Genomic DNA, 21,305 nt, shown 5'->3' with positions numbered 1-21,305 from the left:
CCTACTCCTCATACACAACTTCAAGGGTGGACACAGCGCCAGAAAATGGACCCGAACGCCGGAGATGGCGGGCCTCTTCACATGACGAGGATGCTCACGTGGCCAGCGAAGATGGATCTGTTGCGCCATCAGCACCGGAGACGTCTGTCTCGCCTTCAGTCTCGTCGGAAGAAAGAGTACGACCGCCGGTGGAAAATCTGGGCACGAGAGACGAGGCGAGTGAGGCCAACGAACGTGATGAAGAAGAACAAGTCAGGGGTGAGCCGGGAGTATGCTCTCTCTGCGATCGCGAGTCGTATCAGATGACCAAGCACCACCTCGTTCCCAAATCGGAAAAAGAAAATGCAATAATCAAGCGTGGGCGGAGGAAGGATGAAACGATCCCCGTCTGCAGGCCCTGTCATGAGATGGTGCACTCAAAGCTCACGAATTTGCAGATGGCGCGGGGGATCAACACGCAGCGTGCCCTTCGGAGGTCACGAAGCCTGGAAGCCTGGTTCGAGCAGAGACGGAAGCAGGGTCTTTCGTCAGATATGGAGGTCGACGTTGAGAGTAAAGACGAACCGAAGCGACCATCAAAGCAGGATGCTAAGAAGGATGCTGTTCGTAGGATACTGTTGACGATCAGGGCGGCACAGTTGGATCCTATGAGCGGCTGGCGCGGATCGCATGCACTCCAGGCCACCTGCTCGCTCGTTCGCGCGATCATGTCGTATGAACGCGCATCGGTGCGGCTGACGAAATCGGGAACAAGCGAGATGCCTCCACCGCCCCATTGGGTGGACGAAGGCTATATCAAGAAGCAGATTCAGACAGAGCCAGAGCTAAAATTGTGGTTTGAACAAATCGTTTCCACCGAGAAAAAGAACCAAAAGTCGAACGTGAATCCTCAGCCGGTTAAGAATCCTAAACAGATTAAGGTTTCTAAGCTGGCCAAGGATCTCAAGGAGGTTGAGGATCTTGAGAAGATAGAAGATTCGAAGGACGTCGAGGATTCTAAGGACGTCGAGGACTCTAAGGAGGTTGAGGACTCTAAGGAGGTTGAGGATCCTGAGCAGATAGAAGATTCTCAGGAGACCGAGGACTCTAAGGATGTCGGGTACCAAAACCCGGCCCAGGAGACTGACACTACACAGCTTCCTTCGCCGCCGAAGTATCCTTAACCGGGATGGCAGCGTTGCAGCCACCATGGTCCTACTCTACGCAAGGAGACTTCACCTCCAGGCTTCAGGACGGTCCCGTGCATATCGGCCAATCTACCTTCCAGGAGCCGCCATTCAGCAAGCAGCAAGAACTGGGGCATTGAGCGAGACCATTGATCAAATGCAACGGGGCACCCGATTTCGACTTCAAGTTTGCGGAATTGGGAGATAAGAAGCAACTGCAATCTAGAAAATAAACCGGCCCGTGTATAAAACGCATTAGATACACTTGGGTATTCTACGTCCGCTGCGGAATATGACGACACCCGTGCCGTGACCAACCCCTCCAGACCGAACCTATCTCGTCCAAGCTATGAAATGCCCAACAAGAACCTCAAAACCCACTCCGCGGCGACGCCCGCGTCGTCCTGCCTCCTCGTGCCCTCGAACGCCTTCTCCAGAAACTCTGGCGAGAAGCCCTTCTCGGGCGTGTAGAAGTGCTTGATCGTCTCCTCCATCATGACCTGGTCGCCCTCGAAGTGCGGCTGGATGGTGAGCACGCGCGAAGGCTCGTACAGGCCCTGGACGGCGCACTGCGCGCTGCCGCCGATGTTGAGCCACGAGCCCGGCAGCGTCACGGGGAGGGCGACGTGGTCGCCGTGGCACATCTGCAGCCTGAGCCCGCGAACGTCCTTTTGCTGCTCGTCGTTGACCTGGGCGAGGCCGCGCAGGCAGGGGTACTCGGCGACCAGGCGCGGGTGGAGGGCGATGGTCTGGACGCCGAACTCGTAGCCGGCGGGGTCCTTCTCGACGACGGCGCCGTGCGGGCCGAGGAGGACCTGGCCGATGAGCTGGTGGCCGAAGCAGGTGCCGAAGATGCGGACGTGGCGGTGGTTGGCGTAGACGTCGGCGATGAAGGCGGCGAGGCGGAGGACCCAGGGGTGGGTGTCGTAGGCGGCGGCGATGGAGCCGGTGATGAGGATGGCGGAGACGGCGTCCGGGTCTGGGTAGGCGTCCTCGAGGACGTTGTGGGTCGTGAAGGTCGGGACGGGGAGGGAGGCGGCGGTCGCGGCGGCTGTGAGGTGGTGGATGTAGGCGGCGCTGTAGTATTTGCCGTGGGAGTGTTGGATGGAGGGGACTGTGGTGTCTGTGTCTAGGATTGCGATCACGGGGGGTGTGGGTGTTGGTTCGGGCATTGTGAGGGGGTGATGGGTTTGGGTTTTGGTGGTTGATGAGGAGGTGTGAGGTTGGGTGTAAGTTGCGGCTCACTTGGATGGCTTCTGGATGAGACGAGAATGAAGAGTCGTGAGACGGAGAAAGACGCTTGAGAACCCCGTCTTGCTTGGTGTCGTTCACTAATTGATGTTGTATCGTCAATGAGCATTAACCAAAATGAAAGACAGTATAACACCCGCATGAAATTTGAGACTTTGTCGAGTGCGGTTGGAGGGAGTCCATCTCGGGTGTCATGCCGAGTCAGATTTCGGAGGGAATTTGTCACGATCTCCGGGCTTCGGCATGCAACGCCGGCATCGGCACTGGCGCCGAAGGTGGATCCACCGGCATGGACCGGGTCTTGAGGAGCCGGCTTATGGTGCGGAACCTGTGATCTGCGGTGAATTCTTGGAGAGACTCAGATTGGAACAATAATTTTATGTATTCTGTCGAACTTAATGGTTTTGTCGAATATTGAACCTATCCTCAGTAGTGGGTGGAGTTTACTGCTAACGACATGATTGATATAGAACCAATGTAATGCCTGCCCTAAACCTCCAAGCTCGACTTCTTCAGAATCACATCCAGCAGCTTATGGTTGCGCAAGCCCGCCTCAAAGTCAGCGTACAATTCCTTCTTCCCCTTGGCAAACGCATCCAGGACCAAAGCCGTGTTCACAGCCCGCTGTCCAACCTCGGCCGCAGCCCCAAGATCCGCAGCAAAATCCACGTCCCGCGTCTCCCCGCCAAAGACCTTGACCTTAATCTTTCGGTTCGGGAAATAGCCCTGCCAGCTGCTCGAGGGCGAGGTGATTTCGACCTCGCCCTTGGAGCCGGAGATGATCCAGCGGATGCCGACGTCGTCGATGGAGGCCTGCGTCGTGCGGAAATGGACGGTGGCCAGGGCGCCGCTCTGGAGGCTGCCCTGGACGAGGATGTGGTCCGGGGCGGTCTTGGGGTGCGAGGGGATGGCGATTGCGGTTCGGTCTGGGATGTAGATTGGCATGTGGTCGTTGTCTGTCTTGAGCATCGAGCTGATGCTGGAGGTGTCGAAGGGGCCGAGGATGTGAGTGAAGGAGTCTATGACTACGGAAGATTGTTAAAAACCCCGTTTATGTATGTGAGATCAGGAGGATATCACTTACAGTGTCCAAAGACTATGTGGAAAGCGCCCGCTCCGCCTTTGATGTCGAGGAACTGCTCCATCCCCTCGATCCAAAATTGCGGAGGAAGGGCGGGAAGTGTGCCAACGACGGTGGTATTCTTGACCTCTCCAATCTCTCCGCTGTTGATGATCTCCCTCAACTTGATCATGGAAGGATCAGCACGAGCCTGCAGGCCAACAATAGTTCTCAGTCCATTCGTCTTGGCCAGCTCTACCATCTGCTCTGCTTCCGCAGCGGAATGGCCCAGGGGCCACTCTACAAAGACTTCCTTCTTCTTCTGCAAAGCAGGAAGAGCAAGTTTGAGGTGGTGGGTTACGACGACGCTGACGATGACGAGGTCGACATCGGGGTCGTTGGCCAGGTCCTGAGGGTCACCGTAGGCTTTGGTGGTTTCTGGAAGATTGTGGAACTGAATGGAGCGGCGAGCGGCCTCAGTTGAGGTGTTGCAGAGGGCCACGATGGTGTACTTGGGGGAGTTTTGAATGGAAGGGAGGAAGGATGCTGAGGCCCAGGTGCCGGGGGCATATGAGGGGGCTTTGGCTGAGAGGCCGATTATGCCGACGCGGGTTGGAGCCATGATTGATGATGTGAGCGATGACTGCCTTTTAGCAACGTAGAGAATGGCCTCAAAGCTGTGCGAAAATTCTGAGAGCGAGACTTGGGTAGGCCGTTTTATATCATTTGACGAGAGGGTGTCAAGATACCATCAAAGAGTGTAAGTGCGTGGAAGTGCCGAATATCCGTGTCAGCTCCGCAACGCTGAATCCGAGCCAAATCGATGGAACCTCTGCGCAATAGAAATTCAAGATACCTACTTACAGAAAATTCGTCGACTGCCTGTAGAAGATAATGCCCCTATGGCATGACGCTTGTGGCGTCTCTCTTGCGAGCTCCGGAGTTGGGCGAGATGACAGCCTCTGATTGGTTGCAACTCCGCCGAAAGCAGCTAACAGCTACATCTGTCTCTCAGCGCCCTTTTGAAACGCAGATCGGAATTCGTGAGATGTGACAAGGTCATCGATTATTGGTTTAGACCTCGGAAAATCCAGGCCATCTCTGTGAAGGTTTGGAAGAAGTGCAGGCCCCCGTCCGGAGTTCAGTGGGTCCTTCCTTACCGGCGCCGGCGCCGTGAAAAGGATGGCCGCTGATTGGTCGGAACTCCGCGACGTGCTGACACCACTGCTCCATTGTTAGCCCCCTTTCTTTGACTTGCACCTCCTAGGCAGCAGTATTGTCGATGCCAAAACGCGATGCCAATTCCTCGGCAAGATTGGTCTCACCAAGGCAGTCTGCAACTCGGCAAGAATGTCTAGTCGCAAGAAGTCCTGCGTTCCCTGTCGGACTAGCAAGGCGAGATGCTCGCTGGATGCACCTTGTCGACGATGTGACGAACGAGGGTTGGCCTGCAAGTACGACCAACTGCCGAGACGAACGACAGCTAGATATCTGCGACCAGCTGCAACGTCTCTTGAAAATGACGGCCTCGGACATTTGAACCAATCGGTTCACTTTGCCCAGCCTGCAGCGCCTAGAACAGGCGGTAGGCCAAGTAGAGGGACTGCTGGGCCATGGTCTGGAGCAGCAATAGACGAGGTCAACTCGGCTTCTTCGGCCCTTGACATGAGTCTAGGACCTGACCAAAGCGTACATCCCTGGATGAACTGGGAGAGTTTACAACCACCGTCAAATCTCCAATCATCTTTGGGATGTGAGCTCAATTTCCTGAACCAAGCCATTGAGGGTACATCCAACTCGCCTTTTAGGATCCATACGATTCTTCCAAGCCCGGCAATGCCCTACAGCACAAATTCGCTCTCATGGCTGGAGGATCAACATTCGATTGAGATGGAACCCCAGAGGGCTCTGGTCCCCATTCAAAGCCCTGCCTCGCCCAGAAGCAGACGGCTTGTCCCGACCCAAACGCCACCTACAACTCTACCACGATACTATGACGAGGCACCGCTTAGACCCAGAATCAGAAAGCCTGCATCAACAGCCTTCACCGCAAAAGTCCTTCTCGGCCAACTTCTCTCATATCCCGCGATGATGGCTAGAGGCGGCCGCCTGCCGCCGTTCATCTTCCCTCAGTGTGCAATTGATGGAGTCGTATCGCCAGCTGAGTGCAGTGCGCAGGGGTATCATCAGTGTTTGCCCGAAGTTCTGGCCATCTGCTGTAGTCTGGTACAGGCCCACGAGGCGAGGACCCCTGGAAGCGCGGCCTTCGTGTGGAAGAGCATTTACAAGGAGGTTGGCAGGATTAGAGAAGAGGTAAGACCAAAGCCCATGATTTTAGAGGTACACCTAACTAAGAAGTTTTGGGTGATAGTACGATTCCTTCAGTCGCGAAGAGCTCGTATCAGCTGGGCAAGCTATGACGATATACGTACTGCTGCAAGTGAAGGACCAAGACTCCATCCCCCATAACGATATTGACTTCCTAGTATCAACCCCTGTTGTGAGAAGCTCGCGTTTCCTGGAGTTAGACTATGCATGCTGATGTATGAGAGCAGCTATTGGCAAGAAAGCTTTATTTTCAGATGGATTACACCTCCAACTTCATCAACGGCTCTAGCCTTGACCGGCGAGAATGGGCTCTGAGGGAGAGTGTTCGGAGGTTCGTCGTAGATCTGTCCTAGTAGATGCATATTGCTAACTGTAGGTTGCCACAGAAACGTCTGCCTGAACTTTGGGTTCGAGCTGCTCGTCGACGCAGATTTCAGCGGAGGGAAAGCAGCTACCTGTGGTTATGACAAGGTGGCAGTCCCGACAGGAAGGTATCTGTGGGAGCCTGTGTCAAATGTCGAGTGGTCAGCGCGCTACAAGAAGATGGAAGCAGAGATTCGGAAGAAGCCCTTGAGTATCCAAGATTTGCGACGGGTGAGACGTGCTACGGGAAACGGGACTGGGACTGAGGTGGAGGAGGGGGAGATGACATCTCGTGTGTCCGACTGGTGTGATGGGTTAGATGAGTTTGGGATGTTGGTTTGGATGGCGGTGATGATGGAGTGAATGGGATAAAGCGCTGCCTTTGAGTCTCTACGTTGGGAGAGGACGTTGGGTGCGTCGATAGACTGATGTGTATCGTGAATGTCAAAAGTCTTCAAAACCACCTTACCATCAAGTCTCAACACACAAGCTGGTAGTTGGTCACTGTTTTGATTTAATTGTGTGACCGTTGGCAGAATATTATGGTGGTATTTATTGTCCTGATTGCCATTTTGATGATTTCGAATCGGCCTGCAGATATCACCAGCCGTTCACCGTAGTGGAGGCTGTGCATGTTAGCGGCATGGTTACGTTACGCCGCCTGGGTGGCTTGCAGGTGATAACCATAGTACGGCTTCTTGAGTGGTCAGCATGCTGAGGGAACTCTCCTCACTTCAGTCACCCTTCCCCTCATAAACGTCCCAATTCCATCATCAGATTCAACTTTTAGTCTGACCTCTCCATTTGATCACCTCTAACATCATACACATTTCGACCATGACGGCGCAAACACTACATGGCTTTCCCATGTCTATGAAGTTCTCAAATGCAGGAAACGTACAGAAACTTTCCAACCATGAAAAGACAGAAAAGTCAATACGAAGACCCGGTAGTTCTTCGGCATCTCCAAGTTTGGGGGCTAGACCCTCTCGTGGGGCTCTGAGATACTGGCCCCTAAGACAAGAGAAGCGGGAGATTAGACTTCTAATTGTCGATCCCATGGATATTGCCGTCAATACCGTTCATGCGTCTATGGAAATCGTGTCCTTGGATGACCAACCTGAATACGATGCGTTGTCTTATGTTTGGGCTTCTTCATCACCGCCCCGGGGAGAGCGCGGAAAGCTCTATGTCGATGGCCACATTATCGACGTAACTCAAACGCTATTCCAAGCTGTTCGATCCATTGGAAGCTACCAAAAGACCCTTTCACGGCGCATTTGGGTCGATGCTGTCTGCATCAACCAGCAAGATCACCGGGAAAAGTCTTGGCAGATATTGTTGATGGCCAGCATCTACAGACTCGCCTCTACGACATATATATACACGAACGATAATCTTAAAGGCATCCGAGCCACATCACAACTTGATGCCCGAAAGTTCCGAGCAGACATGAACCACTTCAAGAGAACTGCTGGCGATCAGAATGCAGACAGGCCTCAGCCCGAACTGAAGCAAGACAATATTCGTGTTGCTATTTGGCGCGACAGCTCTCAAACATCGAGAAACTGGAGGGCTATTAGGTTGCTTCTCAGTCACCCTTGGTGGGGACGGAGATGGGTGATACAAGAAGCCTTCTTCTCCAGAAATCCGGTCCTCATTTGCGGTTCGGCCTCAGACTTATTACCGTTGGACAAGATCGCCCAAATAGCCGTCTGGCACCAGAAGTTTGCCTCATCAGTCCATAAAATGCCTGAGTTCATCCGAACGCTTTTCGACTCGTGCCCTTTCTACCCGCTCCTCAGGGAGTGGAAATCATATCGAGCAGACCCTGACGTCCATAGGGCTCCTCTTCCAAGATGGATGACGCTAGCAAAGGGCTTCAAACAGAGTCTTTCCAGAGACATGGTCTTTGGTCTGTTGTCCTTGGCATCACCTGAAGACCAGTTGAGGGTCAAGCCTGACTACTATCATTCAGACGAAACTGTGTTCACGTCCATTTTTGCGTATCTAACGAAGACTTACGGCATAAACCCGGTCCGATTTAGATCATTAGAGTTTAACAAGCCTCTTCCTTCATGGTGTGGTATTTGGGGACCGAGGTATCAAGCGGAGGCAGGTTCGATATTGCATTTCGCAGCCCGTCGGGGCAGGAAATCGTTCAAAGTCGGAGCCGGAACGAAACGAGTTGCTCGGGTTCTGGAGAACTCTGCGGCAGTCGGGCGAGCAGAAAGAAACGAGAGGGCCAAGGGTGCAGGGCCCATAGATAACTTGGTCATAGGGTTTCAAGGCATCTACTTTGACGAAATCGCTGTAGTGATACCGAGCGGTATCACCGCAAAGACTATTCAGACCTCGAGCATGGCGTCTATTGAAGAGAACTTTCAATCTGCCATTCGGTGTTGGCAAAAACGCTGGGCAGGCCTCAAGAATGACCCATACGGCAGTGGCAACGACTTTCTTTGGGATCTCTGTAGAACGTTATTAGGGGACTGGACGGAGGGGCTGACGGACGAGGAGTGGTTGGCCCACTATCAACTATGGCTGAAGGGAGTTAGCTGCTGGCAGGCGCCAAAGTGCAAAAGAGGCTTATCATTTAGAGCCCGGAAATGTCCCGAGACTGGGTTGAATGATATGGGGGGAAGGGAAGACTGCTTTTATAGGAGCTCGAGGATCTGCTGCTACAACCGGTCTCTCATGATCACAGCACGAGGCTTCATAGGTCTTGCGCCACTCGACACCAGGGTAGGGGATACAATTTCGGTGTTCTACGGGTCTTTGATACCCCTGGTTCTGAGAATAAATGGCGATGGTGAGATGTACAGTTTGGTCGGCGAGACCTACGTTCACGGCATCATGTATGGGGAGGCGGTTGAAACCAAGGACGAGAGTTGCCCCGAGCGAGAGTTTCTGTTGAGCTGATTGTATTCACGCCGGTGTTGCGTTATATATCGAATTAATCAAGAGTAATACAACACGTTGCCTTCAAATAGCCTCCGTGCCGTTCTCGTCACAACGCATCTATCAACAGTGATGCCGTCGGCATCCTGGCGTGTGTGAGCCTCTACCTCCATTATACCACTGCCGTGCTCGATGCGCAAAGTCCGACCTGCGCCGTAAATCTGAGATAAAATGTCGTCCGTAAGCCCCTTTGTCACGACTCCGGCAATCATGTCTGATGGACTCGGTGTCCTCCTGGGCGTGGGAATTCCTTCTGTGATCACCGTGGTCTTGTGGTCTGCGATGCGATGCGCAATGGTTCCTTCCATAATCATGGCACTCGCCAAAGTGACTCCTCCTGTAAGCTGTAGACTCGGGTGTGGTTTTCCCATGCTGTACGCCTGGACTCGTATATCTGCCGTCTGCTTGAATAAGCTGCCCGAGGTCGGCGGTGAGAGGTAGGCGAGTTTCGGCGTCCCCCTGACTTGGCTGGCTCGCTCGAGATTATCAGCAAGACCCATGAGAACGGCGCCTTGTCTTCTGATTGCCTCCGCAACCTCCAAAGACAGGGGTGAGTCTGGCGGCTCGATGGTGAGTTGGGCTGGGAGAGTCTGAGAGTCGACCAATACGAACGGGTTCGCGGAGTCTATCAACGTTGCTTCAACTACAAACGGCCCAAGTGTAGGAACCTCCTCGACAAGGATACTCTCAGCACGACGCCCACTGGGGAAGAGCTTCCCGGTCATGCTTCCTACTGGCTCGATAAAAGCAACCTTGATCTCGCTTCCAGGACCCTTGACTCCTGGAATGAGACAGTCGCCATCCTCTTCTACGTTGCCGTCCTCATCAACGTAGACCGTTTCCACAATGATTTTCGAGGTGTTGGTGTTGAAGATTCTCACATCCACTGACCTAGCGCCTGGCAACGGTGCGACCAATCTCTCTTGAACTGCAAACGGCCCGACTCCGGAGCAGATGTTTCCGCAGTTACCGCTGAGGTCAACAGTCTCGCTGCCCACGGCAACTTGGACGAAGGTGTACTCGACGTCGACGCCTGGTCTGTCCGATGGAGCGACGACTGCGACTTTGGAGGTGACGCTGGTCCCGCCGCCTACGCCGTCGATCTGGCGAGCATCGTTGTTCTTGGAACCCATGGCTGCAAGCAGGGGCGTGGCCCAGTCATCTAATGAGGGCGGCAGATGTGAGCGGTGGATGAAGAGCCCCTTTGACGTCCCGGCTCGCATCAGGACCGCCGGGAGCGAGTGCCTGACTCGGCGTTTCGACATTGCCGGCGTTACTGCCATGATTGCGATGGGGAATGGTGTCGGATTATGATGCGATAGCTGGTGAATGTATCTTCGTATTACGGTATGTTTTTGTAAGAATTTTGATTGTGAAAGCATTTGGAAACAGTCTTCAGAGATCTAAGACCAAGGTTGAGGATCTTAGGGCGTTGAAGTGAAAGCACTAGGGGTCTCTAAGGCGCAACAAGACGGAAAGAGTTCATAAGTGCTTTTCATTACCATCACTAGATGATACGTGACGACATTTTTATGAATATGCTGTTAAAGACTGTGAATATCGTCAGGTGTGCATGGGCGGCAAACCCGCGGGAGTCATGCTCACCCGCGGGACTGATCTTGCACTTCCGGCCGGGCTCCCGGAACCACAACGGACAGGGGTCCGACGCCGCATCGGACGGGTAGTAGTAGCACGACTGAATACTTGATGTGATGATGTGACGTATTATTCATCAGAAAAAGCTATCAAGAGCGGATCCATTGAATCCAAAGAGCAAGTCATCGAATGAGGCAGCGCCGGCATCAGCCTCTGGCAGCCCCTGAATCCATGAAGGGTTGCCGATGCCACTCCCCGAGTCCCCGCCGGAATGCTGAGTACTCATAGCTTGAGGCATTATCTGGAGTTGCGCCTCTGTTTGTCCCATTTCCGTCGGCACTGAGTTGATATCTTGTCCGCGGACGAAGCTCTGTATGATACCATCAATGTCAGACCAGCCCATTGACGGGGATCCGTCCTCCAACGATGGTGGATGTGGTCTTTGATGCACCACGCGGCCACGTTCCCCAAGGCCACTCGTTTGTCTTCTTCCGGGACGATTCCGCGCACTCTCCGGGCTGGTGTCCGCCATATCGGAGATCTGGCTATTGCTAACTTGCATACTGCCATTATCGTGAGAAAGGCCAACGCCCAATCTTGTCATTAGACCTTCAACTATTGCTTTTGCCCTTCTGACAGCCCAGTTTGTTTCTTGGTTCTCTCTGAAGACGGCCATGCACGTCTCCAAGCACTCGCGAGCTCCCGACTCGGTGCTCCGCTTTGCCGCAATGCGAACATGAATGGTTGCTGCCACGTACGTAGCATACGATATCAGATAAGGTGCATGCCGTACCGAGAATACCTTGTCGTACACTCGGAGCACGCCTACTATGCTATCGGCGGCCGAGGCACATGTAATGAACGAGTTTATCGATAGGGAGCGAGACGTATTGTAGAGATGACCGTCAGCAACAAAAGGACGGTGCAAGAGGATCGTGAGGACATGATACATTGCACTTGCGGATTATTAGACTGCAAATCATTTGATTTGGGTGTCGGTGAAACGAACTGACTTACTGTAGGCTGAGCACATGCGGGGGAGGAACTCTGGTGCTGCTTTTGGGGTCGAATATTAGGTGGGCTGGCAGGGCATCTTTCCACGCTGCGAGCTTTGAGCTGAGGTTCTCAAGCATGGTAGATAGCTCTTGGGGGCTTTTGTCAAAAGCTCGCTCTGTGTAGATGCAACTCAAAATGTCGCTCATGACAACTGACAGTCTACACAGATGGGTGAAAGTCGATACACTATAGGCAGGCGAACCAGGATAGCTGTTGTTCTGAGCTGAGTAGGCAAACGGCGCCCAATTCTCGAACTCTTCGAAGGTGTCGAGAAACTTGATGGGAACTAAAGTGTCAGACTCTTTCAACGAAGCAGGACGACCCTGATAGAGGCTTTGGATCTTATCGACAACTGGAGAACGAATTAATAGCCCGGAAAAATTCATAACAATAGGAACAGTGTCGTACCAAATGCTCCCCAGAAGACCCTTCGCCGTATTTCGAGATCCTCATCGGAGAACTTCCGTGTGATACCAAGGCCCGGCGCATCTACATGCATACCTAAGTCGATGATCATGCGAAACGCCAGCCCTGCGTACAACCAAGCAGCGCTTCTCTCATCACCGAGTGCAAACAGCGAGTTCGTCATCACCAGCAGAGCCTGAATCGTGGTTATGTCACTGCTATCCAGCGCATCGCCGAGTAATTTGCGGACGCGCTCACGGAATGCCCAGCCAGCCGTCCGCACATCGTTGGGGTCCCTTCGGACCTCTCTACGAGGGCTGAACTTAGACGCACCAAAGTAGATGGCATTCAGCAGTATCTTCGAGAAGTAAGGCCCGCCACACGCCATGTCTCTCATAAAAGCCGGACGGTACGTCAGCAGGAACGAATGATGCTGACGGTTCCAATGCAGCGAGAGCAGATGCATCCCCAGTTCGGGATCTACACCGTCAAAGTCTAGCGTACCAGCGCGGTAGTTGAAGTCCTCGAGTTGACCTAACGTTAAGTCAACACCAAAAGATCACCCTCAAGAGTATCATCAACCCACGTTGCTTGGCTGCCTCGGCGACTAGTCCTTTTTCTATCCATTCGTCCGGCATCCGCGGGCGCAAGTCCGCGACAGACGTCCTCTCCTGCAGGCTTTCCTCAAAAAGGGCACTGGTACGGCCATGATAGCTCGAAACACCGTTGGCAGAGACCACAATACGTGATACACCCGCTCGATGGGAGGGAGTCTGGTCTACCCGTGTTTCCTCCCGCTGGTTTTGCTGACCTCGACCCGGCAGGCTTGCTGGAGCTTCCACATTGCCAGGTACATGTGATGGCGTATCTTGACGGGTCTCGCCGCCGCTGTCATCTTGGCGTTCTGGCCCCGATGGAGGATGGGACCATTGCCGGGAATCCCTCGGTGTAGTCCGCCGCCGACGCTCGGTCTGACGACGAGCCGAAGTCGAGGCAGGAGGCGGGTTGTTGGGAGGGGCAGACAAGGGTTCGTAGACACAATCCTTGCCGTAAGTCTTACAATTGGCGCATGTGGGCTGCTCGTTATTGCACTTGATCTGAACGGAACATGTTAGCCATGGGAACGACAATCATAGCGGAGAAGTGCTGGGTGAGACTCCGCGGGTGACGAACCTTGCGACGTCGACAGAATGTGCAGGCCTCTACGGCCCGCCTGCGAGGACGGCCCGAGACTGTGATATTGTCCCCGAGCGGTGCCATTAAAAAAGACTGAAATTGGAGAAAGGAATAATATGAAAATGACAGCTCCCGTGGGTGAAAGATAGATTGGCGGATGGTAATTGAACTCGGCGTTGTGAGGGAAACGGAAAGATTGCCTCCCGCACGGGTAGCGACAGACGGGAGCATCGTTCCCGTCCATCCCGCGGAAGCGGCAAGGTTCGTGATTGGTCAGACTACCCACTCGAGCCCCTAACCCTGTACGGTCAACCGCGGGAATCTAGGATGAAGACAGACCGTGCATGCCCAGGTAACCGCAAGCCAAGTTTCCAAACATTGGAAGTGATGTGAATCGTAGGTTCCATTTGGAATGTCATCCTTTCAAAGTTCACAAACCAGCCCCTTCAACTCATCGTCGTCGTTTAGGCGTGATTCCCCTATATCTTTTTACAGAGGTAGAACGCAGAATACGTTGCCTGTTTCTTGTAACTGAGAAATTCAAGATACGAAACCAGAAGGTGTATGACCAATCATGACGGCACTCACAACGCCTCAATCGCCGGGCATGGGAATGTCAACATCGAACAATACCTCTCTTAGACAACCGGCCCTCAATACTCCCAGCGCTGGCAAGAAGCACAAGATTTCACCAGGTGTTTCTCTTATTTCTGGCGGTATTGCTGGAGGTGTTGAAGCGGCCGCGACCGTGAGTCGCTCCATTTCTGAGCCTCTGGGGAAACGATTCTGATGACGGAGGAAGTATCCTTTTGAGTTCGCAAAAACAAGAGCTCAGCTTTACGCGACAAGATCTAAAAACCCATTCGCGGTCATTACTCAAGTCGCCAAGCAAGACGGTTTTAGAGCTATCTATACTGGATGCTCGACCTTGATTATTGTACGAATGGCTCTTCCATATATCTCAGATGACTTTCGTTGACCACCTTCGCTAATCACCTCCTAGGGCACAACCTTCAAAGCTGGGGTTCGGTTCCTATCTTTTGACTCCATCCGCAATGCGTTGATGGACGAGAAGGGAAAGTTGACGCCGGCGAGGGGCATCTTGGCTGGAATGATCGCAGGATGCGTTGAAAGCGTCGTTGCAGTGACTCCCACAGAGCGCGTCAAAACTGCGCTGTAAGTGATATCTGAGTTTCAACACCATGACGAAAATGCCGAAACGCGACTGCTAACCGCAAGTATTTGAAGAATTGACGATGCTAAATCGTCCACAAGAAAGTACTCCGGCGGAACGCACGCTCTATTCTCTATGGTGCGCCAGCATGGTATCAGTGAAGTTTACCGCGGTTTGTTGTCAACGACATTGAAACAATCAGCAACTTCGGCAGTGCGAATGGGATCTTACAATATTTTGAGAGAGTTTACAAAACAGAGCAATTTGCCGAACAATAGTCTGGTGACTTTCGGTTCTGGTGCTGTTGCAGGGACAATCACGGTGTATGCAACCCAACCGTTTGACACGATCAAGACTATGTCGCAGTCTGCCAAGGGGGCTAGTACGACCGAGGCATTCCAGTTGGTGCTGGCGAAAAGAGGTGTTCGAGGTTTTTGGTGCGGAAGCACAATGAGACTTGGACGTCTGGTTTTGAGTGGAGGAATCGTGTTCACCGTGTATGAAAAGGTTGCTAGTCTTTTGCAGCCATAACCACCAAGCTAGCTGCGTATTTGACCGCAAACGATAAGCTCTTAGTACTTCATCTAACCCTTATCTCACAATTTCATCTCTTCTTGAGTCCACGTTACAACGATTCTTTGCTTTTGAATCGGGGATTGGCGGAAAAGGTGCGAATCGGCTGAAGATCCATTGCCCACAAATGGTGTATTTCTCCAGCGTCTCTGAAGGTGATCACCACACTAAATTGCGGCACCCCAAAGAGGGCCTCGAGGGATTAATTCCTGGCTGATAGAGAACCTTCAAGAGTGCATACGAGACAGTTATGGAGGTGACCAACGCCTTCCCCCATACAGTCCCGATTACCTCCAGCAACCGCAGTCCACCTGGTGTGTCTATTGAACGCCGCGCTCTTGCGGATAGTCAGCACAGTGTATCATTGCGATAGCCCTAAATAAGAGGTCTCACCTGGCCATGTCGTTAGTTAAAGAACCACCAGACAGCGCCCGTTAGCGCCGGTACGACAATGATGATACGAGTTGCCACAAGGACTTTGGTGTCGTAGTCATCCCCGCGGGTCTGCGCTTGTTCCAAGCCCCAGGCGCCTTCCGCGTCTGCATCCGCTTCCAACGAGTCGGTGGGGCACAGAAGAGTGTCAGTCTCGACGGTGTCATCGGCCAAGGCAATTCGCCATTATCACTGTGGTCACCACCTTGACTCCTTGAGTGTGGCCAGCAGCATGTTTGCCAGCTCAATCGCTGCCCCGAAAACCAAGTTACGGAAAAGACTGCCGACGTCGACAAGAGGACAGACCCGTGGTACAGTCCTGTGAGTATGCCCCTTTTTTTGGTCTGCCATCAATGGATGATTGTTCCAAGGTATGAGACGCATTTGCCACTGTCCAGCATTATATCAAGTAAACATAGTCTCGGTTATGGCGAGAAGTGAGGGATTCCTGCTAAACAAAGCAACTACATAGAATAGAAATATAATCTTGACTTGAAAAATGATGCGAATAGCTGAAGGATCGAAGATTTAGTGAAGGTCCTCCGGTGTTATTCTCATGTCGCTTCTAGACCTAACTGTACTAGACACTTTGGATGCTCAAGCATCCCCAGAGAAACTGTCAACTACCAGACCGACAGCTCACTCACCTGCGCTGTCCTTCCTCTCCACGCGATTTTTCTTACCTGCGCTCCCTGTAACTAGTACTTTTCTTGCCATTAAAAGGTTAAGTCGACTAGTGAGTCCTTATCCGTTACACTATGTTATCCTTAGCTCGGCCTCTCCACTCTGCTTGCGTATCTAGCACCACATTAGGGCGGCGGGTGATCTGGACGCACCTGAATGTCAGAGTAGCGCTCCTGGCTTGTGTCCGTCTGTCTCTTGTCAACCAACGCACCAAACGTTTCGGGTAGCGCGAAGGAATGAGGGGTCGCGGATAACCCCGGTCTCTCCCTCCCGCGGGAACGCAACAAACCCGCTGTGGAGATCCCGTCTCACTCACCAGCACATCCCAGTAGCATCCCAGGTTTGCCAGTTTCGTTGGCAATGCTAGGTAATCCAAACGCGGGGTTGATCTGGAGTCCCCAGGTGCCAAGATCCAGGACATCTTGGTTAACACTGAATGGGCAAGGCTATGTGGAGTTCAGATTGCTTTGCTTTGGCGCAAGTTGCACAAATATAAGAGTGAGACCCTTATCGTGGAGGGCATTTTGTGAGGTGTTGGGAAGACACAGCTCTCTGGTGTCACTGGCAACTTGTTCCCACGACTCCCAGACTTTTCATGGCCATGTCTTCCAACGAAGGGCTCAACGACGGTGGCGCCGGCAAAGATGTCGCCAGATGCGATGAGATTGAGCGCTCCTCTGCTGACAAGTCGGAGCCGAACCGGCAGTTCTCTCCAGAAGAGATCCAGGGCCGATTCGATCTCCTTCGCGACTTGAGCAACGCCGAGATGGAACAGTTGAACAAGAGCGTGGTAAAGAAAGTTGACTGGCGCATGATGCCGACCATCACATTGAGTAAGGCGTTTTGATCCACCCCCTAACTGAACATGTTTGCTAATGGAACCTGTCTAGTGTTTCTCATGAGGCAAGTAGAATGATTCCACATTTACATCCGAGATCGAACAACCGTTGTTCAAAGACCGATTTGATCGACTAATACAGACTCTAGTTATCTCGACAGGATCAACGTCTCTAATGCGAGATTGGCCGGAATGCAGGAAGATCTGCATATGTCAGATACCATGTGGAATTTGGGGATTTCCACCTTCTACATCGGCTATCTCATTGGCCAATTGCCCGGCAACTTGTGGCTGGCCAAGTCCAATCCCAGGTGGTTTCTCCCCTCAATCATGCTCTTATGGGGGTCAGCAACGATCTGCACACCAGCTCTGAAGAAGTCAGCCAATCCCTGGAGGTCAGCATCATTGAAGTTGTACATTTGCTGACTCTCTGAACAGCGGCGCAAGTTTCGCAGCCCTTCGCTTCCTCACAGGGTTGTGCGAGGCCCCTTTCTTCCCAGGAATTACACTTCGTAAGTGATCCCTGTCAGGGCCGAGGAATCTGAAGGAAGTTGACATCGGTAGTGACGTCGTCTTGGTACAACAAGCACGAGAGCCCCATGCGCATGGCCGTCTGGCATGCGGGAAACACCATCTCCAACATCATCTCAGGCTTTCTCGCAGCAGGAATTCTCACCACAATGGACGGAGTCAAAAATCTCCACTCGTGGCAGTGGTTCTTTCTCATCGAGGGAATCGCGACATTCGTCATCGGCTTGTCAGCTTTCTTTCTTCTGCCCGACTGGCCGCAAAACACCCGCTTCCTCACGCCCGCTGAGCGAGAGATGGCACAATATAGGATTTTGTGCTCCAACGGCGGCCAAGAAGAGACCGTAGGTGGAACCTGGGATGGTCTGAAGGATGCGGTCAGAGATCCGTTTACTTGGATCTTCTGCCTCATGCACTTTGCTCTCGTCACAGCACAGTCTTTCAAGGACTTCTTCCCATCCGTAAGTCTTGCACACTCACTTTGATGAACAACGAACACTTACATGAAGGATGCAGATTGTAAAAACCTTCGACTTTGGCGAGTTGACAACATACCTCATCCAAGCACCTCCCTACGCGTTCTCCTTCATATTCGCCTGCGTTTGCGCCTGGTCCTCGGGTCGTAATCAAGAGTCTTTCTGGCACGTCGTACTGCCAATCATCGGCAGCGCTGTCGGCATCTCTGTCCTCATATCGACAATGAACATTGGCGCCCGCTACTTTGGCCTGTTCCTGCTTATATCCGGTACTTACAACGGCCTCAACCTGCAACTTTCGTGGGAGACGTCCGTCGTACCCGCTCCGAGAAGCAAGAAGGCCGCGCTGATTGCCATTGCAAACTGCATCAGCCAGACGAGCCACTGGTTCAGCCCGTACTTTTGGCCGCGCTCGCAGGAGCCTTTTTACCGCCTCGGGGGTGGCTTAGTGCTGGTCGGTTGTCTCCTGGTCATCACCTCAGCTGGATTGGCAAAGTGGCGCGCGATCAAGCTGAACAAGAAGCTGGACGAGGCCGGGGGGTATTCTGAGCATTCTGGGGTTGAGAGAGGTTGGCGATATGTTTACTGAACTTTGGTGTTAGGAGAGGGTGGGATGATGCAACGATGCAATGATTGCATTTTTATCAAAATCCCCACGGGACTAGAGAAACAGCGAACAGAGAAGAGAGGTTCGGTCATAGTAACACTAAATGGATGGATGTGCACGCGTCAAGTAATCAATTCCATTAATCTTGACCACGAGAGAGTGCACAGAAAGCCGTCTGTGTTGCGAGCGTGTATTCTTAAAACGGCGGCGACTTACCCTGGGGTTAATAATGCGTCCCAACGTCTATATACAGCGATATTTAGCAAGGCAAATAGAACAGGCGAAGAAGATATAAATGTCAGAGTGTGACAGGAGAGGAGAATCGAATCAACCAAGATTTAATCGGCAAATTGGCAAAAATGCAAAAAGAAACTCCTCGACGGGGAATTGAACCCCGGTCCCCGGCGAAACGTTGAATGACAAGCCGATATCCTCACCACTAGACTATCGAGGAAGTGCTGATATCTAAACATCCGCAAGACACAATCATGAACCCTAGCGTAGACACAACCGCCAATCTTCGCCACGTCTTCTCAAATTGCAGTCCCAATTCTTTTTCGTTTTACTTTAATTCTGGAGGGTTGAGCTATTTCTTGATCTCAGGAGTGAAAAGTCGCTTTAACTCAGCGTTTTTAGATGTACAACCACTCTATTCGCAATTATGGGGCTTCGGTTGGCGCCTTCTTGGTCATCTATGTTCGTCCATCATCATGTACAATCTCGGGAAATATCAACAATTCGCAGTCTAGTCGCAACATAAGGCCGGCTTTTGTTCAAGCTTCCTCTTCATCCCTTGGTTTCTCTCGCGCACCTTCAATGACCTTGGCCTCCTCCACCTCCAACCCGGTCTTGGTCTCCGTGTGAGTTTGCCGCAGCTCAATCTGCCTGATAAAAAACGTCGAAATGAAGCCAACGCCCGACGCGACGCAGAAGAAGATCCACATCTTGCTGATGCTGTCCGTCACGGCCGTCCTCACGACATCCTGCTGCGCCGCCGAGAGCGTCTCAAACAACCCGTGCGCAGCAATCGTCGACCCGCTGCCGATCTTGGCCGCCACGTCCTCCGGGATGCCCGCGCCGACGAGCGACGCCGCGTGCCGGCCCATGACGCCCTGGAAGATGACCTGGCCGACGACGACGCCGATGCCGAGCGCGATGTGCCGCACGAACGCGAACGTCGCGGTCCCGACGGCGAGGTCCTGCTGCCGCACGAGCGCTTGCAGGGCGATCAGCAGCGCCTGCAGGTTCGGCGCGATGCCGAGCGCGGCGACGATCTGGAAGAGCACGAGCTTCGGCCAGTCGCGCCGCGAGGGGAAGGTGATGAAGAGCCCGAAGGAGAGCGTCGTTAGCGCCATCGCCACGCGGATGATCTCGTTGTACCGGCCTGTCTTCTTGATCGTGACGCCCACGGCGATGGTGCAGAATGCGAGCGGGAGTGCCGTGGCGAGAAGCCATACGCCGGACTGGATCGGGCTGGCACCGAGGACTGTCTGGAAGTACAGCGGGAGGAAGAACGCTATCGCTGCGAAGCCGACGCCGTGGCAGAAGCAGGCGACGTAGCAGAACACGACTGAGACTTCGCTGAAGAGAGACTGTGGCATTAAGGGGTACTTTGCCAGGAACTTCTCCACCAGCGCAAAGACACCGAAGCCAACGCAGCCGAAGACGATGAGGCAGATGACCGTCGGGCTGCCCCAGGGGTTCCTCAGCCCGCCGAACTGCAGCCCCAGCAGGAGCATCAACGTCGCTCCCGTGAAGGTGATGGACCCGAGCCAGTCAATGGCCATCAGCCCCTTCACGAGCGGCGTCTTGGGCGTGTGGATCTTGAGGAAAAAGACGAGGATGAGCAGCGAGACGCCCGAGATGGGGAGGTTTATCCAGAAACACCACGTCCACGAGATGTTCTCTGTCAGCCCGCCCCCGATCAGCGGCCCAATCCCGCTCGCTAGACCCCACACCGCACCAATCATGCCGAAGTACGCCCCGCGCTCCCGCGGGCTGAAGAGGTCGCCGATGGTGATGTTCACCAGCGCCATCAGCCCCCCGCCGCCGAGCCCCTGCACCGCGCGCCCGGCGACGAGCATAGTCAGCTTCCCCGCGAGCGCGCCCACCAGGCTCCCGACCATGAAGACGACGTTGGCGATGATGAGGATCGGCTTGCGTCCGAAGATGTCGCTGACCTTGCCCCAGAAGGGGACGGAGGCGGCGTTGGCGAGGAGGTACGCGGCGCCGATCCACGCAAAGCCCGAGTCAGAGGCGCTGACGGCGCTGGATATCGTCGGCAGGGCGGTCGTGATGATGACGGCGTCGAGGGCGGCGAGGAACACGGCCATGCAGAGCGCCAGCATGAGAATCGTCGTCTGGGCCTTGCTGCGCGCCGGCGCCGGCTTGGTTACGGTGGCTTCGTCCGCGGTGGTGATGCTGCCTTCTTCGCCGTTGTCGTCAGTGCTGCTCCTCCCCCTCTTCTGCTGCCTGACGCTTTCTTCCTCCTCTCCTCCATCTCGGCTTCGGGGGAGCGGTCTGTCGTCTGAGGGGGGGTTGTCGACTTCGCCTGCCATGGTGAGCAACGAGAGACCTTGTCGAGTTGGGAGCACGGCACGCTGTCCCTTCTCTGAGCAACCACGCGGGACA

At 53.6% G+C, this 21,305-nt stretch overlaps 6 protein-coding genes and 1 non-coding gene across 7 annotated transcripts; 2 read left to right on the top strand and 5 right to left on the bottom strand.

Annotated features, from left to right (window-relative positions):
• Positions 1 to 237: 237 nt before the first annotated feature.
• Positions 238 to 1,163, top strand: COL26b_007339 (uncharacterized protein; the record flags this gene model as incomplete). The annotated part of the gene is made up of 2 exons (XM_053180134.1): positions 238 to 258; positions 438 to 1,163. 2 exons carry the CDS (start codon positions 238 to 240, stop codon positions 1,161 to 1,163), a joined length of 747 nt encoding a protein of 248 aa, XP_053035905.1.
• A 350-nt stretch (positions 1,164 to 1,513) lies between these two features.
• On the bottom strand, positions 1,514 to 2,338 carry COL26b_007338 (uncharacterized protein; the record flags this gene model as incomplete). The annotated part of the gene is made up of 1 exon (XM_053180133.1): positions 1,514 to 2,338. One exon carries the CDS (start codon positions 2,336 to 2,338, stop codon positions 1,514 to 1,516), a length of 825 nt encoding a protein of 274 aa, XP_053035904.1.
• A 568-nt stretch (positions 2,339 to 2,906) lies between these two features.
• On the bottom strand, positions 2,907 to 4,099 carry COL26b_007337 (uncharacterized protein; the record flags this gene model as incomplete). Its single annotated transcript, XM_053180132.1, has 2 exons — positions 2,907 to 3,436; positions 3,502 to 4,099. 2 exons carry the CDS (start codon positions 4,097 to 4,099, stop codon positions 2,907 to 2,909), a joined length of 1,128 nt encoding a protein of 375 aa, XP_053035903.1.
• A 5,029-nt stretch (positions 4,100 to 9,128) lies between these two features.
• On the bottom strand, positions 9,129 to 10,412 carry COL26b_007336 (uncharacterized protein; the record flags this gene model as incomplete). Its single annotated transcript, XM_053180131.1, has 1 exon — positions 9,129 to 10,412. The coding sequence occupies one exon, from the start codon at positions 10,410 to 10,412 to the stop codon at positions 9,129 to 9,131; it is 1,284 nt and encodes a 427-aa protein (XP_053035902.1).
• Positions 10,413 to 16,826: 6,414 nt separating this feature from the next.
• Positions 16,827 to 18,656, top strand: COL26b_007335 (uncharacterized protein; the record flags this gene model as incomplete). The annotated part of the gene is made up of 5 exons (XM_053180130.1): positions 16,827 to 16,999; positions 17,213 to 17,374; positions 17,502 to 17,575; positions 17,628 to 18,052; positions 18,108 to 18,656. The coding sequence occupies 5 exons, from the start codon at positions 16,827 to 16,829 to the stop codon at positions 18,654 to 18,656; spliced, it is 1,383 nt and encodes a 460-aa protein (XP_053035901.1).
• A 390-nt stretch (positions 18,657 to 19,046) lies between these two features.
• On the bottom strand, positions 19,047 to 19,128 carry COL26b_007334. Its single transcript has one exon. It is a non-coding gene; the product is annotated as a tRNA-Asp (tRNA).
• A 319-nt stretch (positions 19,129 to 19,447) lies between these two features.
• COL26b_007333 (uncharacterized protein) lies at positions 19,448 to 21,232 on the bottom strand (the record flags this gene model as incomplete). The annotated part of the gene is made up of 1 exon (XM_053180129.1): positions 19,448 to 21,232. The coding sequence occupies one exon, from the start codon at positions 21,230 to 21,232 to the stop codon at positions 19,448 to 19,450; it is 1,785 nt and encodes a 594-aa protein (XP_053035900.1).
• Positions 21,233 to 21,305: the final 73 nt, after the last annotated feature.

The sequence above is a fragment of the Colletotrichum chrysophilum genome (genome assembly GCF_026319265.1).
Source record: "Colletotrichum chrysophilum strain AFK26 chromosome Unknown scaffold_59, whole genome shotgun sequence".
In the NCBI taxonomy this organism is placed as follows: domain Eukaryota; kingdom Fungi; phylum Ascomycota; class Sordariomycetes; order Glomerellales; family Glomerellaceae; genus Colletotrichum; species Colletotrichum chrysophilum.
Note: the sequence above shows the minus strand (reverse complement) of the source record. Positions and strands in the feature narration are given on the sequence as shown.